The sequence below is a fragment of the Miscanthus floridulus genome, chromosome 18, assembly GCF_019320115.1.
Source record: "Miscanthus floridulus cultivar M001 chromosome 18, ASM1932011v1, whole genome shotgun sequence".
NCBI lineage: Eukaryota > Viridiplantae > Streptophyta > Magnoliopsida > Poales > Poaceae > Miscanthus > Miscanthus floridulus.
In genome coordinates, this window is record NC_089597.1 from 32,538,084 (window position 1) to 32,552,809 (window position 14,726).

General features: G+C 41.0%; 2 protein-coding genes across 4 annotated transcripts; both read left to right on the forward strand.

Annotated features, from left to right (window-relative positions):
* Window positions 1-3,095: 3,095 nt before the first annotated feature.
* Window positions 3,096-8,711, forward strand: LOC136522297 (fatty-acid-binding protein 2-like). 2 transcript variants are annotated; one of them, XM_066516122.1, is made up of 11 exons: window positions 3,097-3,507; window positions 4,167-4,769; window positions 4,888-5,098; window positions 5,500-5,575; window positions 5,681-5,783; window positions 6,735-6,803; window positions 6,898-6,934; window positions 7,035-7,109; window positions 7,609-7,660; window positions 7,745-7,789; window positions 8,285-8,711. In XM_066516122.1, exons 2-11 carry the CDS (start codon window positions 4,255-4,257, stop codon window positions 8,380-8,382), a joined length of 1,281 nt encoding a protein of 426 aa, XP_066372219.1. In that variant the 5' UTR covers window positions 3,097-3,507; window positions 4,167-4,254; the 3' UTR covers window positions 8,383-8,711. The 2 variants fall into 2 exon arrangements, with proteins under 2 accessions (XP_066372220.1, XP_066372219.1); XM_066516123.1 differs by lacking the exons at window positions 7,609-7,660; window positions 7,745-7,789 and having other exon boundaries at window positions 3,096-3,507.
* LOC136522298 (ferredoxin-thioredoxin reductase catalytic chain, chloroplastic) lies at window positions 8,642-12,201 on the forward strand. 2 transcript variants are annotated; one of them, XM_066516124.1, is made up of 7 exons: window positions 8,642-8,786; window positions 9,341-9,797; window positions 9,950-10,083; window positions 11,172-11,221; window positions 11,321-11,392; window positions 11,758-11,818; window positions 11,932-12,201. In XM_066516124.1, the coding sequence occupies exons 2-7, from the start codon at window positions 9,692-9,694 to the stop codon at window positions 11,974-11,976; spliced, it is 468 nt and encodes a 155-aa protein (XP_066372221.1). In that variant the 5' UTR covers window positions 8,642-8,786; window positions 9,341-9,691; the 3' UTR covers window positions 11,977-12,201. The 2 variants fall into 2 exon arrangements, with proteins under 2 accessions (XP_066372221.1, XP_066372223.1); XM_066516126.1 differs by having other exon boundaries at window positions 9,956-10,083.
* The last annotated feature ends 2,525 nt before the right edge of the window (window positions 12,202-14,726 follow it).

Below are 14,726 nucleotides of genomic sequence, written 5' to 3' on the forward strand. Positions count from 1 at the left end.
GACTTATAGATTTGCAAAACATTGCAAATAATCTACCAAATGTGTTTATCAACTATAAAGGTGTTGTTAAATCTTTCTATCCTGCAAGGAATGTGCCAGAAAAAGTGGAGGTACCAAATAAAACCACTCAAATTATCCCTCTTGGAAGCAAGAGGGGGAGAGGCAATTCCAAGGTGCAAGATAAGAAACAAAAGAAAGTGGTAAACGAAGATCAACTATCTGTTGATGTGAATCACCTTGTTACTAATCAATATCTTCTAGAAAGATTTGATTTGATTCCTAGCCCAGTCATGCGCATAAATACTGAGGCTGGGACATCGGAAGGCCCTAAATCTATTGTTTTAGAAAATCATGATGATCTATTAAGGGTTGATGAAATTACTATTAATTATATAGAGACTGGAGAGTCTTATGATCGAAATGCTACAACTGTCGACATATTTTTCTCTGAACAAATTGCTGAAATCCTTCAAAATGATCCAGATCCAAAATCCATGGTAGAGTGCAAGAAGCGCTCGGACTGGAATAAGTGGAAGGATGCAATAGAAACAGAGATAGCCTCGCTCACAAAATGGGAAGTGTTTTCGGCCGTATTGCCAACACCTCCTGGTGTCCATCCTGTTGGATATAAATGGGTTTTCGTCCGGAAACGGAATGAAAATAATGAAGTGGTGAGATATAAAGCAAGACTAGTAGCACAAGGCTTCACGCAAAGGCCTGGCGTTGATTTCAACGAAACTTATTCTCCAGTCATGAGTGACGTAACTTTCTGATATTTAATATCTTTGGCAGTACAAAATCGTTTGTCTATGCAGTTGATGGACGTGGTGACCGCATATTTATATGGGTCATTGGATTCTAAGATATACATGAAAGTTCCTGACGGAATTAGTATACCAAATTCCGAGGCAAATCGCAACATGTTTTGTGTTAAGTTGCAAAAGTCGTTATATGGCTTAAAACAATCGGGCCGAATGTGGTACAATCGGTTAAGTGAATTCCTTAAACATAAGGGATACACAAATAATGATGATTGCCCGTGTGTCTTCATTAAGAAATCCGTAACAGGTTTTTGCATTGTGTCTGTATACGTTGATGATATAAATATCATTGGTAACGAACATGACATTAATGAAGCACGTCATCATTTGAAGGTGGAGTTTGAAATGAAAGACTTGGGTCAAACCAAGTTTTGCTTAGGTTTACAACTTGAGCATTTTTCATCTGGGATTTTTGTATATCAAGCTGCCTATATCCAGAAAATGTTAAAGAAATTCAATATGGATAAAGCTTACCCATGTAAAACCCCCATGGTTGTTAGATCTTTGGAAGTTGAGAAAGATCCTTTCAGACCAAGGGAGGAAGGTGAAAAGATTTTGGGACCCGAGGTTCCTTATCTAAGTGCCATTGGTGCACTGATGTATCTTGCTAATAGTACCCGGCCGAATATTGCTTTTGCAGTTAATTTATTAGCAAGACATAGTGTTGCGCCTACCAAGCGTCATTGGGTTGGAGTTAAAACTCTTTTTAGATATCTCAATGGCACAAGAGATCTTGGATTATTCTATAGAAAGAATCAAGATCAAAATTTATTGGGTTATACAGATGCTGGCTATTTATCTGATCCCCATAATGGCAAATCCCAAACTGGTTTTGTATTTTTAAATGGTGGAACAACAATTTCTTGGAAATCATCCAAGCAAACTTTAGTGTCTACATCCACCAACCATTCTGAGATTATTGCATTATATGAAGCCTCACGAGAGTGTGTATGGCTTCGCAGAATGGTAGACCACATATTGAAATCATGTGGAATTGGTGCACTTGATGCACCAACAATTATCTTTGAAGATAATGCTACTTGTGTTGTGCAAATGGAATCAGGTTACATCAAGAGTAACTTGACGAAACATATCACCCCAAATTATTTTATCCCCATGAGTTGCAAAAGAATGGGGAAATTGAGATTCTGCAAACTAAATCATGTGATAATCTTGCCGATCTATTCACAAAGTCCCTACCATATTCTACGTTTCATAAATGCATTGAAGGAATTGGTATGGTTAGACTTAGAGACTTGCAGAAATCAGGGGGAGTATCTCTCGATACTTAATCCATTTCACATCGTATTATACTCTTTTCTCTGTATGAGTTTTACCTTGAAAGGTTTTCTCATATAAAGTTTTTAACGAGGCAGTATCAGCATTATGTATGTCATATCAAGTTTTTCCCCACTGGGGTTTTTTAGAGATGATATATTAAGACATTGCTATATGATTATCATGGTGTTTTCTCCTATATTTTCCCATCGGGTTTTTTAAGGAGTTTTATCCTGATATATCAATGTGTTCCTAAGTTTTTCCCACAGGGTTTTCTAAGGATTAATAATATTAATGATTATGATGAACATTGGAGCTCCAGAAGATAATTGATTATGGGGGAGTGTTAAGAATATTCTAATATTCCTAATAATCAATTAGTGGACAATTAGCAACTGCTAATTGCAGTTACCGTGACCACTGAAAGGCGTCGTACGGACGGGACGTGGGAGCGGGGCTCTCCCACGTTCATTGGAACTGCCCCATCGTGGGCATGTATATATCTGCGTACTGTTCATCAATAATCTTTTACACCTTCACTCTTACTGTTCCTCACAACTTTCTACTGTTCATAATACAATCCTACAACAAAACAAACAAATAAACAGATATAGTCTTCTTTCCAGAACAGAAAGTCAAAGCAGAGACAACTCAAATTACCCGCGAAAGCTTTGGACCTCGTCGGTCGACGTGGTCGAAGCAAAAGACCGTCCGGTCCATTTTAAACGTGTTTCAGCCGACGACCGTGTTTCTCTCCGCGGTCGACGCGCAAGAAAATTCCCCCGACACGTCACATCAACCGTCCAGCCGTCCAACCGTCCAACCCACAGTCGCCCAGCCTCTGGTGGCCGTCCGATCATCCCGCGGAATATCCCCGCGGTTCCCGGTCCAGCCCCAGCACCTTCTCGGAACGGTCCCTACTGTTCTCTCGTATCCGAAACGGGTACAGACTTGAACGAGAGGAGGACTTTTGTATGAAAAATAGGATTTTTTGTGTGGTCGCCCGGGGAAAGCTAAAGGAGGGAAGCTACCGGGCCCTATTTCGGCTAGGAGGGGGAGAGGTCAGAGGAGGAAGCAAACGTCGGAGCACTTGCACGCGTTCTTCGCCTCTCACCCCACGGGACGGGAGGCGAGGGCGCGGCGAGCCGGCCGGCGGGCGCAATCGGACTTTGGGGAGGCAAAGGAAATCCCGGCGAGCAGTTCCTTTTTGCCTCCCCATTTTCCTCTCGATTTGGCTTCGGTCTGCGTCGATTAGTCCGGCGCCCGAATCCGCAACAACCCATTCGCCGAGGGATCGAGCAAGCCAGGCGTGGAATCGTGGATCGTAGGCGGTAGTCCGTCCCTGCCCCTTCTCCTCCTTCGCCTGCTCTTGCCGCGGTCTCCCCTCCGGCCGATTTGGAGCCGACAGGTTGGTTTGGTGATCGCTCGAGCTTTTGTTTTGGTGCTGTTCGATTTGTGATCTGGGAGATGTGAATGCGGGTGGTTTTAGTGGCGTGTCGTTGATCTGCGGTGAGGAAATCACATGCTTTTAGGCAGGATTGATGGTCATCAGAGCCATCTTTGTCGGCCGTTGGAATCTTGAGGTGGCAGGGTCGTTGGTCGCAGATGAAACATATTTGCTTGGCTGGCATAATTGTTGGCTTGAAGTGTAATTCAGATTGAATTGTCATTATGTTCGTAAAAAAATGTATACATACTTTATAACATGCAAACACACATTTTGTTTAGGTGATAGGTTCGTGTGATTAGTTTCTAACAAAAGGGATTTTTTTTTAAAAAATTCTGGCTTTAATTGTTAGGGCCTGTTTAGATAGAGAGACTATGTTGCAAATCATGCCAGAATTCAAGTTGGTGTCCTTCAAATCTTTTTATTATATATATAGCCTATTAATCGTTGACTGGTCTGAAAAGTAGCAAGAGCTAGGTTGAATTGTAATTCGTCTTTACAGCTTTATGTCCAGCAACTTGTGCGCAATATTTTGTTTGGCCTGATATGCGACATTTCCTTGTACTTTCTTACTGTAAAATTTGTTTATCTGATTCAGCTTACTTTGTTCCAATTGACAGATCATTGAATATCCTTGTCATACATTCCCAACCTTGATATAAAGACCTCCTACATTCAGAAGCCTGTATTTTTGAAGGATATTTCACAATGAAGCCCAATCAGTTGATTCTATCCACTCTTGATATAGACAGGGGATACCCATACAAGTTCCAACCAGAGTTTCCAACGTCTCATGATCTTGGATTGAATTTGTTTTCACAAGCCGGTACAGTGCTGGGTACTTCTTTAAGACATCATAGGAAGATTTGTTCTTCTGGAAACGTAATGGTCCATGGAGCTTTCAATCGCCTCAACAAGCTTTCCCGAGCTCTCTATTTCTGGCTTTCTAGACCATCTGATCCTAAGATTTTGCGCTGGCTGGCAGCTGTAGCAGCGACCAGTTCTAGATCTTGTCAGTTGTGTTTCAACCAAGTGGGCTCTCACATGCAAAATTTGACTAGACTGCAGTTCAGCTTTCTAGTGAGACAAGAGCAAGCAATACAACTAATTTTAGCTAGGCTTGCAAGTGGAACGATTGGGCAACTATTGAATGAGCAGCAACATGCCTCCAATCTTCTTACTCTAGCTGGCGCTGCTGCTATCATACCACCACTTGAAAATATGTGAGGACCATGCTCCAATACAGTTTATTTGTATTTGTGATGCACTCTCCTTATTCGTTTCTTTCTCTTGTATAGTTGTCTCTAGTTAACTGATGATTTCCTTTTTTGAATGGACAAGATCACCAATGATGCTTGCCGAGTCAATCGCATCGCGAAACATTGACAGTGATATCAGAAGACTTGTTGATCAGCCTTATGTAGAAGGAAAAGGCTTAAGTTGTGCTTGTCCTTCTGTGCCTAGTACTATATTTCAAGAAGATCCAATTGAACCAAAAACTGGAATCAAATTCCCAGCATTTCTGGAAGATGATTCCAGTCCATCTGCAGCGGTATTTTCCTTTTCCTTAAAACCTTAGTTTCTCTTATTCCGGAGGAATTGATTTTATTTCTTACGTATATAGAATTTTTCATTTTAAATCATTTTCATTGTTATGCAAGGTAGTGGTGTATAACAATCAATACATAAATTGAACCAGCTGGGGTACATGTTCGTGATTTTTTTTCTATTGAAACTTGCTTTGACAATTTAGAACTTAAAGTCTACATAATTGTATATACTGTATACTTTTATGCATCCGGTATCTGCGCAATGCAATTTTTTTATCGTTTTGAAACATTGACTTAAATCTTTCAGTTTTGGTATATTACTTTTCAGTTTTCGTATCATTCTGTAAAATTCTTCGTTTTGATCCCTCCTTGTGACAGTTTCTATTGATAATTAAACCTTCAGGTCCTTGTTGGCATAGGTTTCAAAGGCATGAGAGTAATGAGGGTCAAAAATCTGAACCTGTACGCTTTTGGTTTATGTGAGTTACAGAATTTTTTCAATTGGTTCTGTTCTGTGTCAGTTTGCCAGTGAATACTGCTTATTTGACAAGCCTCTGTTTGTTACTGATGAAATTTTCTCATAGATATGCAACCAACTTCTATCTGGGAAAAACTGGGTCCTAAGTATGGTTCATTTCCAACGGACAAGTTGATGGAGAACCCTGATTTCTATAGCGATCTTCTCAGGTATATTGATACATCATTTTCATGATAACTTGTTGCTTACCGTAAGGTCCTGTTTGTAAAGGAGGTTTTGGTACCTGTTTCTTAGGTTTTAATTCTAAATCCTAAAATTTCTAGAGCAAATCTCATCTCCCAGTCAGGCCCTACGTGAGTTTGGCGACCATACATTTTAGGAAGTGCATAGGCCTAGCACTGACTAATGTGGCTGCACAAAATTTAGCTCCCTTGTTAAGTAATGTAAGACCAAAGGTGCATATGGAACATCCACTGAGCTGGGTATGTTATTGTGCAGTGGCGGACCCAGGATTTTTGTATAGGGTATGCGCCGCAAAAAAAATTCTTATACAATTCGGTAAACCATTTATAATTCGGTAAAACCATATTATAATTCGGTAAAACGACGTCAAATCTTAATATAAATTGTTCAAATGAAATACAAATACTTCGAAATATAACAATAGGAGACTTACAATATTACTTGTTTATCCGCCGCTTTCTCAATGACATGAACGTCAAATCCGGATGGCTTGTTTTTTTTTAATTTTTTATTTGTATTATGTATGGTTGACGGGTGGCCCACAGGGTGGTCGGTGGACCACCCTGACCACCCACTAGGTCCGCCAATGATTGTGCTAGGTGGTTGCTGGGAGCAATACTTGCTATCAGTTGATGTATTATCATTAAATAAATTCCTGCTTATATCTGCATTTGTATTAGTGTCGTCCATTTCAGAATGTATGTGACACACAGGTGCTCATGCAAAGTTTACAGCCTCATTTGCATATATACAATCACTTCTTAATCCTCAGAGTACAGATTTTTGTTTAGGGGCAAGCAGATATTGTAGGATTCTGAATGTTTACATCGAATCTGTTGTTCTGGAGTATGACAATAGTTCTCCTTGTTCATTCTGTTATCTTCTGATGCTCATAAACTTGTATTGTTATTTTCCAGGGAAAACCTTGATATGAGGGTTAGGTTGGTGGTTAACTACAATGGCCTTAGCGTTGGTGCAGTGCGAGAGTAAGAAAAATAAAACTGTCATGATTCTTCTCTCACCGCGAAATTATGTTGTCTTTTGAAGACAAAACTCACACTCATTTTATTTTTCTTGCAGCGTGTTTGAGAAGTCCCTTGGCCTGCGTCTGCAGAAGGTACTTTGTGGCTCAGGCGCTCAGCTGCTACTGCAATTCTTTTCTAGTTATTATGTCGAGTGTAGAACTGACTTACAGACCTGCATTTCCATTCAACCAGATAAATCCTAACACTGACTTTCACTGCTTGAAGACCTTTGGTTCTCACTTCACGGAAGATATCGCCATACCTTCGGTAAGGCCTAATCCATCATTTGAGGTTCTATAAGTTTAAACATGATCGCTTGACTAGTTAACTACACCCTCTGTTCCTTGCAGTAGCAATGAACTTACCTTGACCAACCTAGGAGAAACTAGGTGGCATTGTAAATAAGAAGAAATAGGCTACCAAATTTTGAGTCCAAGTAGACTCAAACCTGGCTAGTGTCCTAGTGATGTACAACCACACCTACCATCAATTGAGATAGGCTCGGTTCCTACAATTAGTATGATCTTTTTTATAAACAAGACCAGAGAAAATCTGTATGAACAATATTGCAACCAACTAAAACTACCTAAATAATTACTATGCCCTATAAATCTTTAGTAGGTTGATAATACAGAAAAAAACCCTTGGTTCATTTTGCCAAATTCTGGATTTGAGTATAGTGGCAAAATGTTATGATGTTACCCAGTCTATAGCCATTCTTTGTACTCAGCTTTACTATAAGGATAACATGTAAATATAACTGCAGGGTACGAAGATTGACTTCTGTCAAACATCAGATGGGAAACTAATAACAGAAAGTAAGTACCTTATGCCCACAAAAATCTTTTGAGCTGTTTCCACTGCAATATTGGATCCATCTTGACAAGAGCATTTTTACGCAGTTGATGGGAAACAAATTGGTGCTGTTCAGAGCAAAGATCTTTGCAGTAAGTAAAAACTTGCTAAGTACTCCCTCCGTTCCAAATTATAGTTCACTTTAGCTTTGTCCTAAGTCAAACTTCTTGAATTTCATCAAGTTTTAGAAAAAATATGTTGACATCTGCAAGTTCAAATAAATGCACTATGGAAACATATTTCATGGAGGATTTAATGAAATTAATTTGATGTTGGTGCAGTTTCCTATAAACTTGGCCAAAGTTAAAGGAGTTTGACTTAGGAAAAAAAACTAAAGCGACCTATAATTTAGATTTGAGGGAGTAAATATTTACGGAAAATGATATTTACTTTGCACAATATGTATCCTTGCTTTCCCTGAACATATGGAAGTGCTGAAAGAAAATACGAAATCTACAGATAAGCTTAATTTGGACAATGTTAACTTGTGCCTCTTTCGCATTTGATAAACGATGGAGTACATCATGCAATTGGTTACAATATGGTACAGTTCCTTTGTTTGTAACTGTTTCTTGTCTGATGAACAGAGGCTTTCTTCGACATGTATATTGGTGACTCACCTGTTTCACTGGAGGCCAAAAAAGTTGTTGCCCAGAACGTGGCTGGACTCGTTGGAAGACGCTGAGGAAAGCGAAAGATGATTATTTCATTCTTCTGTACAGTTAGGGAGGATTCGTATGAGCGGGAAAATAGGCGAGAATCATTGCAAGTATATAGAGTGATCTGTGTCTTGTATAGAAAGCAGGCAAAAGCTCCAATGTATATGTGGAAGGTAGCATCTTCAGTTGTGCTAGGCCCCCATTCTATTTTTTGTTTGTTTGGATGGGCCTTTTGCCTCTTCGTAGCTGCTGTATCATGTATGCTCCCATTGAGCCAGGAGTTGTAAAATATTAAATTGAAGATGCTTCTTCCATGAAATGATGCATACCTTAAAATCTTTGTTGCATGTTGGGATGTTCGTGGTTTTGGCGTTTCAATGTGCCTGGATCTATATTTTGGTACTCTTGATTCTCCACACATAAAACAGAGGTAAGCACTATTACTGTCAGCGCTGCACGACTGCAAATAAACAAAATATTAGATAGTTTGTAAAAAAGTACTGCTATAGAGTACTTTCTCTGTCTCTAAATATATGTCGTTCTTTTTTACCGAAAAGTTAAACTTTTTCAACTTTGATAAAATATATACAAAAGAAGTATTAATATTTGTAGTACATAATTAGTATCGTTAGATAGATGGTTCAATATATTTTTATAATAAACTTATTAAGAAATACAAATGTTGTTAATATTTTCTATAAACTTAGTCAAGCTTAATTTTTTTGACGACACTTATTAGGGACGGAGGGAGTATTAGAGTATGTTATCATCAAACACGCTACAAAATTTAATTCAAACAATGGTCACATTAGGAACGATGAAAATGGAAATAACAAATTTCTGACTTGGCTATTTTCGATGCTCCCACGATCTAGAGCCCCGAATTATCGTTCTTCCATGCATTATCTAGACAATATTCGAGTAGGTTCCTTTTGTTCTCCTGTATAAAAAATCGCTGTCTAAGCTGAAGTGCGAATTGTGTAGGCTCGGGATAAAGCACCGGGATATTAGCTCGCATCGCGTTGTCGCCGCCTCGCAGTCGCAGGCTCTCGCCGCCGCTGCTCTATCCACAGACAGGGGACACAGGGCACACAGGCACAGCCGCCGCTGCTCCATCCACGTCTCCACCCCATCTGACGCTGCTTCCACCGACCGAGCTCTCCAAGGCTTCCAGTCCTCACCAGTCACCACACCAGTTTCTGCTCCCTCCCCATCCATCTCTCTGCTCTGGACCGTTCACTCTCCAGCTCCCCTCGCTCCGTTCCCTTCCGCCCAACCACCGCGACCACCACCGCCTACTCCAGATCGGCGGGCGGGCACCGGCACCGGCCGGCGATGACATCCACCGTCACCGCAACCGTCAGGTGCGGGGGGCTCCCCGTCCGCCCGTCGTCGACGGCGCCCAAAGGACGCCCCCGCAGATGCGCCGTCCGAGCTCAAGGTACGTCACTACGTCCGCGCCGATCCCCCCAGATTCGTGGAGGACACCAATTTCTGCCCTCCCCTCACTAAAATGGGGATGGACTCCAATTTCTGCCCTCTCCTCCACTGAAATCGGGATGAACTGACTGATATGGTATCTGTTGTGGGCAGCCGCAGGAGCGGATGCCTCCAACGATAAGTCCGATAAGTCGGTGGAGGTCATGCGCAAGTTCTCCGAGCAGTACGCCCGCCGCTCGAACACCTTCTTCTGCGCGGATAAGACAGTCACTGCCGTCGTCATCAAGGTCAGTGCCGTCCGATAGTCCTGAACTCTTGTCCTCGTAGGTGATACTGCGACCCAACATCAAAGACATCCACCGATTAACACTGAGATTTAGGTTTATTGGCATCCCAGCACAAGGTTTTTGGGATATAAGTTAGGGGAGAATAGAAAGCAAAGGCCGGGAATAGCAATCTAGACCGGAAAGTAGCGGATTGGGGGACAAAAGATGTCATAAGGCTTAGAAATTAACAAAATGCTAAGAGACATAACAAACACATCATCCACAATTACATCCAGGTTACGCCATGAATAGCACTATGGTCTTGCACTGGGGAAGAACAGAAGCTACTTCATGCTAACAATAAGGCTGAAAGAAAGAAACAGTAATATGTATTACAGAGAACTAATTCTCCCAGCCTTCCTTCTAGATGCTCCTTGGTAATGGTAATCCTCCCAGGGGCCTACAGCTCCTGATTTATAACCTGAGGATGGTAATTGTACAGAGGAGAGTCTAGATAGTAGATGGCAGCGCTCGACCTTCAGCTGCTGTTTGGCACAGCCAGCTTATGTGCATCAGGTGGTCGTAATATGGCTCAGCTTATTCCTGCAAATTCCTAGTAAATATTTGTTAACAAAAGAGAAATATAATTTGGAAAATGATGGTTTATTTTATAGCAAATAAGATTACTCTAAAATACGTGCAAAGCGAACAGTTGTGTTTAAGGGCACCACCAGGTTGAGGACGGTGGTAATGCTAAACATTTTTTTTTCCTCTCTTGATCCGAACCCAAAACACACACATCCTGTGGGCAGTGCATCCATGACTTGGAGGATCTATTTAGAAGTTTAGGGTTAAGGATATCAGCTTCAGTGCCATTTTAGGAATTGAGGGAACAACTGCATTGCCATTATAAATCAGCAAGCTTATATCAAAGCACATGGGTATGTTAAATGCATGTGCTCTACTCTGGTTTTCTCAGAGCAACCATCGCCTTTTCTTGATGATAGGTATATAGGAATTCTGTAATTTCTTCTTGATGATAAAGCACAAATGAGAATACTTATTGTGTCTCCATCATTGTGAGTATGACCTATATAACATGTTTGCAGGGACTTGCTGATCACAGAGATACTCTCGGAGCTCCTCTATGCCCTTGTAGGTAATTTATCTTATGTATTTTCCCCCTCAACTGTTCATCCATTATTTATACAGGGTCTCAACTATTGTTCTGTCCGAAACTTCTTGTAAATCTGACCAGGCATTATGATGACAAAGCTGCGGAGGTAGCACAAGGATTTTGGAACTGCCCATGCGTCCCCATGCGTGAGAGGTGTGTTTATGAACTACACTTCCAGCTATTTTTCTCCGATAGTGCATAGAGAATGTTGTGGCAGCACTGTTTTATGTTCAAAGTTATAGATATAGTACTGTGCCTGTACTGTTGCAAAACAGGCTGAGGTTCTTTTTCACTCGGAGTACCATACGAATAATTGGCCAACTAGCTATCTCTGTTCCAATCCCACAGCATAAGCATTGATTAATGATTATGAAGGCATATTCCTTGCAAAACTGCAAACTCCAGCCTACCATGTATCCATTTTTTTTATAAAAAACATCTGCTAGATAATAATGTAATTCTAGTTCTCTTCCCCTGAAAGGAAAATCATTTCTTATATGAGCGGTCTACTTCTGCAGGAAGGAATGCCACTGTATGCTTTTTCTTACTCCCGATAATGATTTTGCTGGGAAGGACCAGGCATGTCCCTTTTGCATTCTATCAATGCTTTCTTGTCCTCTGATATCTGCATCCATGATATGTTCGGTGCAAATCCCTCGAGAATAATGATTTTTGTTGTATACTTGTGGCAGGTTATCTCCTTGGAGGAGGTCAAAGAGGCGACATCGAAGTTCTAACCCCTTGTATTTTTCATGAAATGTTTACTTGACAGCTAGTTTTTTTATATGTATATGTACTTAAGTAGCATCTATATCTATAAGATATGCCATCAGGAAAATTTTCATAAATTGTGCAGTAAACAGCACTTCGCAAGGCTGTCGATGATATGAGCCGCTTTTAGCCTTTTATTGTACCTGGGCTCCGTTTCGTGAATTAAACACTACTGAATTCGCCGTTCTTAACTTCTTGTGTTACTTGATTCTCTCTCTCCCAGATAATAAACTATAAGAAACTTGATTCTCTTTATATACTGTACAAAAAGCCCCAAATTAGAATAGTTGAAGCAAATATGATAAAAGGTGGAGCCATGTGCAAGATGGGCTGCTGCCCTGCCCATCCGCGTGGGCTGCAACAGTACGACCTCCTCGCAATCACAGCAGCCATTGGAAAGCCATGTCATACGGCCCATTGCAGCCCGTGACCCTTCCCTTAGGTCCTGTTTGGCAGTTCGGTAATATTTCTCAGGTGAAAATCATTTCCGCTTGTAATTTATTGTACACAAGAATACTGTTGTTTTATTTTACCCTTGTAAAGTGCTGTTTGGATAGAATGCGTCCGCTTGCATCTGCTAGCAAGTGTTTGCTGTCACGCGTGCTCCCATGTATATGCTTTGCTCTGTTGCTCGATGCAAGCATTGTGCTTGTATCCCCATATATACAGAGCATGCTGCATGCATCAATTACTAGCCTACTTAATAACCATGTTTTGCGATGGTAGGCATGTCACTGTTGTCACCCATCACAATTATAAAAAAAAAATGGTATACTATGTTTCCATTACAATTCTAGAAAAATGATGTACTAATGCTTACAGATGGATCAAATGCCATCACTGAACTAGACATCACAGTAGGTATGTCATTGCTCAAGTTCAAAAACGAGATAATTACATGCCGTCACCTATCCAAGGAAATATATGGTTGCTTCAGACCAAAAGACACCACAGATCAGTTCATAACTGATGCAATTCTGAGCCACCAAGTTTGGATATAAGTATATAACCAACAATAAAGACAACTTTGCAAAAGATTTGCATTGCATTAATTCACAATAACAACATATTGTTAATGTGAATAGTAAATAAATATTTGTTTTCTTTCAAAGATCACACACAAGGCCATGATCTTGCAAGATCTTCACATTTTTTTGCAGCCACTAACCTGCAGCATAGAGTGCGCAACATTTTTAAAAATCTCAAATAAATAAGCACTTTCAGAGATATTCCATTACATGCATATAAGAATAAATGGACGGCCAATAGATTGATGTGAATTTGAAAAACAAGCAAACTTACTTTTGTTTGATTGTGTTTCAAACATATTCACCTCTTTAGTCGGCCATAAAGCACCCGTTTCATAGCCTAGAAATATCTCTGTTCAGGGCATCCATAAAAACCTCAAAATCAAGGATCTTTACATAAAGATACTCTGTTCTGAACCTTATATACACATAGGCTTCCTTTGGGAGCAAGGGAAGGCATGCCCAGGGTAGGACTGCCCCCGGCAGGGATTTTGGTGGACCAACCGATCCCTGCTATTTCCCTCCCCTGTCCCGATCCTTCCTACTGCGGATGTGCTGAGAGAAAAGAGCGATAGCAGCGGAGGTGCTCGCTCGGCCACGCGACGCGAGATGCTGAGTCGCGAGTGCAGCGCTTGCTCGCACGGCGAGGCAGGGGAGCGACGCCCGGACATCCAAGGTCGGGGAGCAGCGCCCAGGGAAACGTCCGGGGTTGGGGCAGCGCCAGCCCCTCGCGTGCGCTTCCAAACGTTGGGGCTGAATCTCCCGTGCCTGAATTCCACGTGGGGGGTACGCCCAGGAAAAAGGCCGGGTTGTCCCCGTGGTTTGGGATTCCCAAACGAGGCCATAAAGACTCTCTGTCTCTCTGTTCTAAACCTTATATACACCTAAAAGCTCTTTGAAACTGCACATCTCAAATCTCTGTCTATTTTCAAAGTACTGCTTCTTGTGACTGGATGGACTGATTAGGTAACTGTTGGACATAAAAGCTGAGCTCTACAATTGATTTATGCATGTTCATTCTTCTTCTCAAAGCATTTATGCATGGGTTACAGTTTCCTAGGATATGAAGATGGTTTAGTTTCTGGTATGCGAGAGAGGTCTTTGGAAAAAAGTATATAAGCCAACAGTATTAATGAGCCGAGGCATTACAGGGTGTTCCGTGCCTTTCCTGTGCCAAGCCATAGAGACAAGAAGCACGATATTTCTTATCTGAAGATGATATTGAATTGATCTTTACATTTCATGCTTAAGGGCTTAAGGCTACAGCTACATACATAGAGGAATGAATGAAGTAATTTTTAGAGAGAAATTATATTGTCAACACATTATATTTCTGACATATATCACCATTTAGTCAACCATTTGAACCCCAAGAATATATATAAGCAGTCTCGCTCTAGCTAGCTAGGGTTATATCGACTGTCCATTCAGTGACACTGCACACGATAGTCATCGACCCAAAACAGAGAAATTAGCTAAGCTAGGTCGGCCTTTTAAAAAAATAATAAAAAAGAATCTACTGGCTAGCTAGGAATTGAAGAATGCAGCCGCAATTCATGTCCTGAGCCGATGGATTCACTTTGGGAAATTAAAAAGGATGATCTATGGCATCACATGCATGTATATGTGTTGATAGGAGTAACTAACCCTAGATGTCCCTCTCTGTAGAAGCAAATTAACCTGCAGCT

Coding starts and splice junctions, on each gene's coding strand:
- LOC136522297 (XM_066516122.1), top strand. CDS start 4,255: ATGAAGCCCAATCAGTTGATTCTATCCACTCTTGATATAGACAGGGGA. Junction 5,099..5,499: donor ATTCCAGTCCATCTGCAGCG/GTATTTTCCTTT, acceptor TTAAACCTTCAG/GTCCTTGTTGGCATAGGTTT. Junction 7,790..8,284: donor TCAGAGCAAAGATCTTTGCA/GTAAGTAAAAAC, acceptor TCTGATGAACAG/AGGCTTTCTTCGACATGTAT.
- LOC136522298 (XM_066516124.1), top strand. CDS start 9,692: ATGACATCCACCGTCACCGCAACCGTCAGGTGCGGGGGGCTCCCCGTC. Junction 11,393..11,757: donor TGCGTCCCCATGCGTGAGAG/GTGTGTTTATGA, acceptor CTACTTCTGCAG/GAAGGAATGCCACTGTATGC. Junction 11,819..11,931: donor ATTTTGCTGGGAAGGACCAG/GCATGTCCCTTT, acceptor TACTTGTGGCAG/GTTATCTCCTTGGAGGAGGT.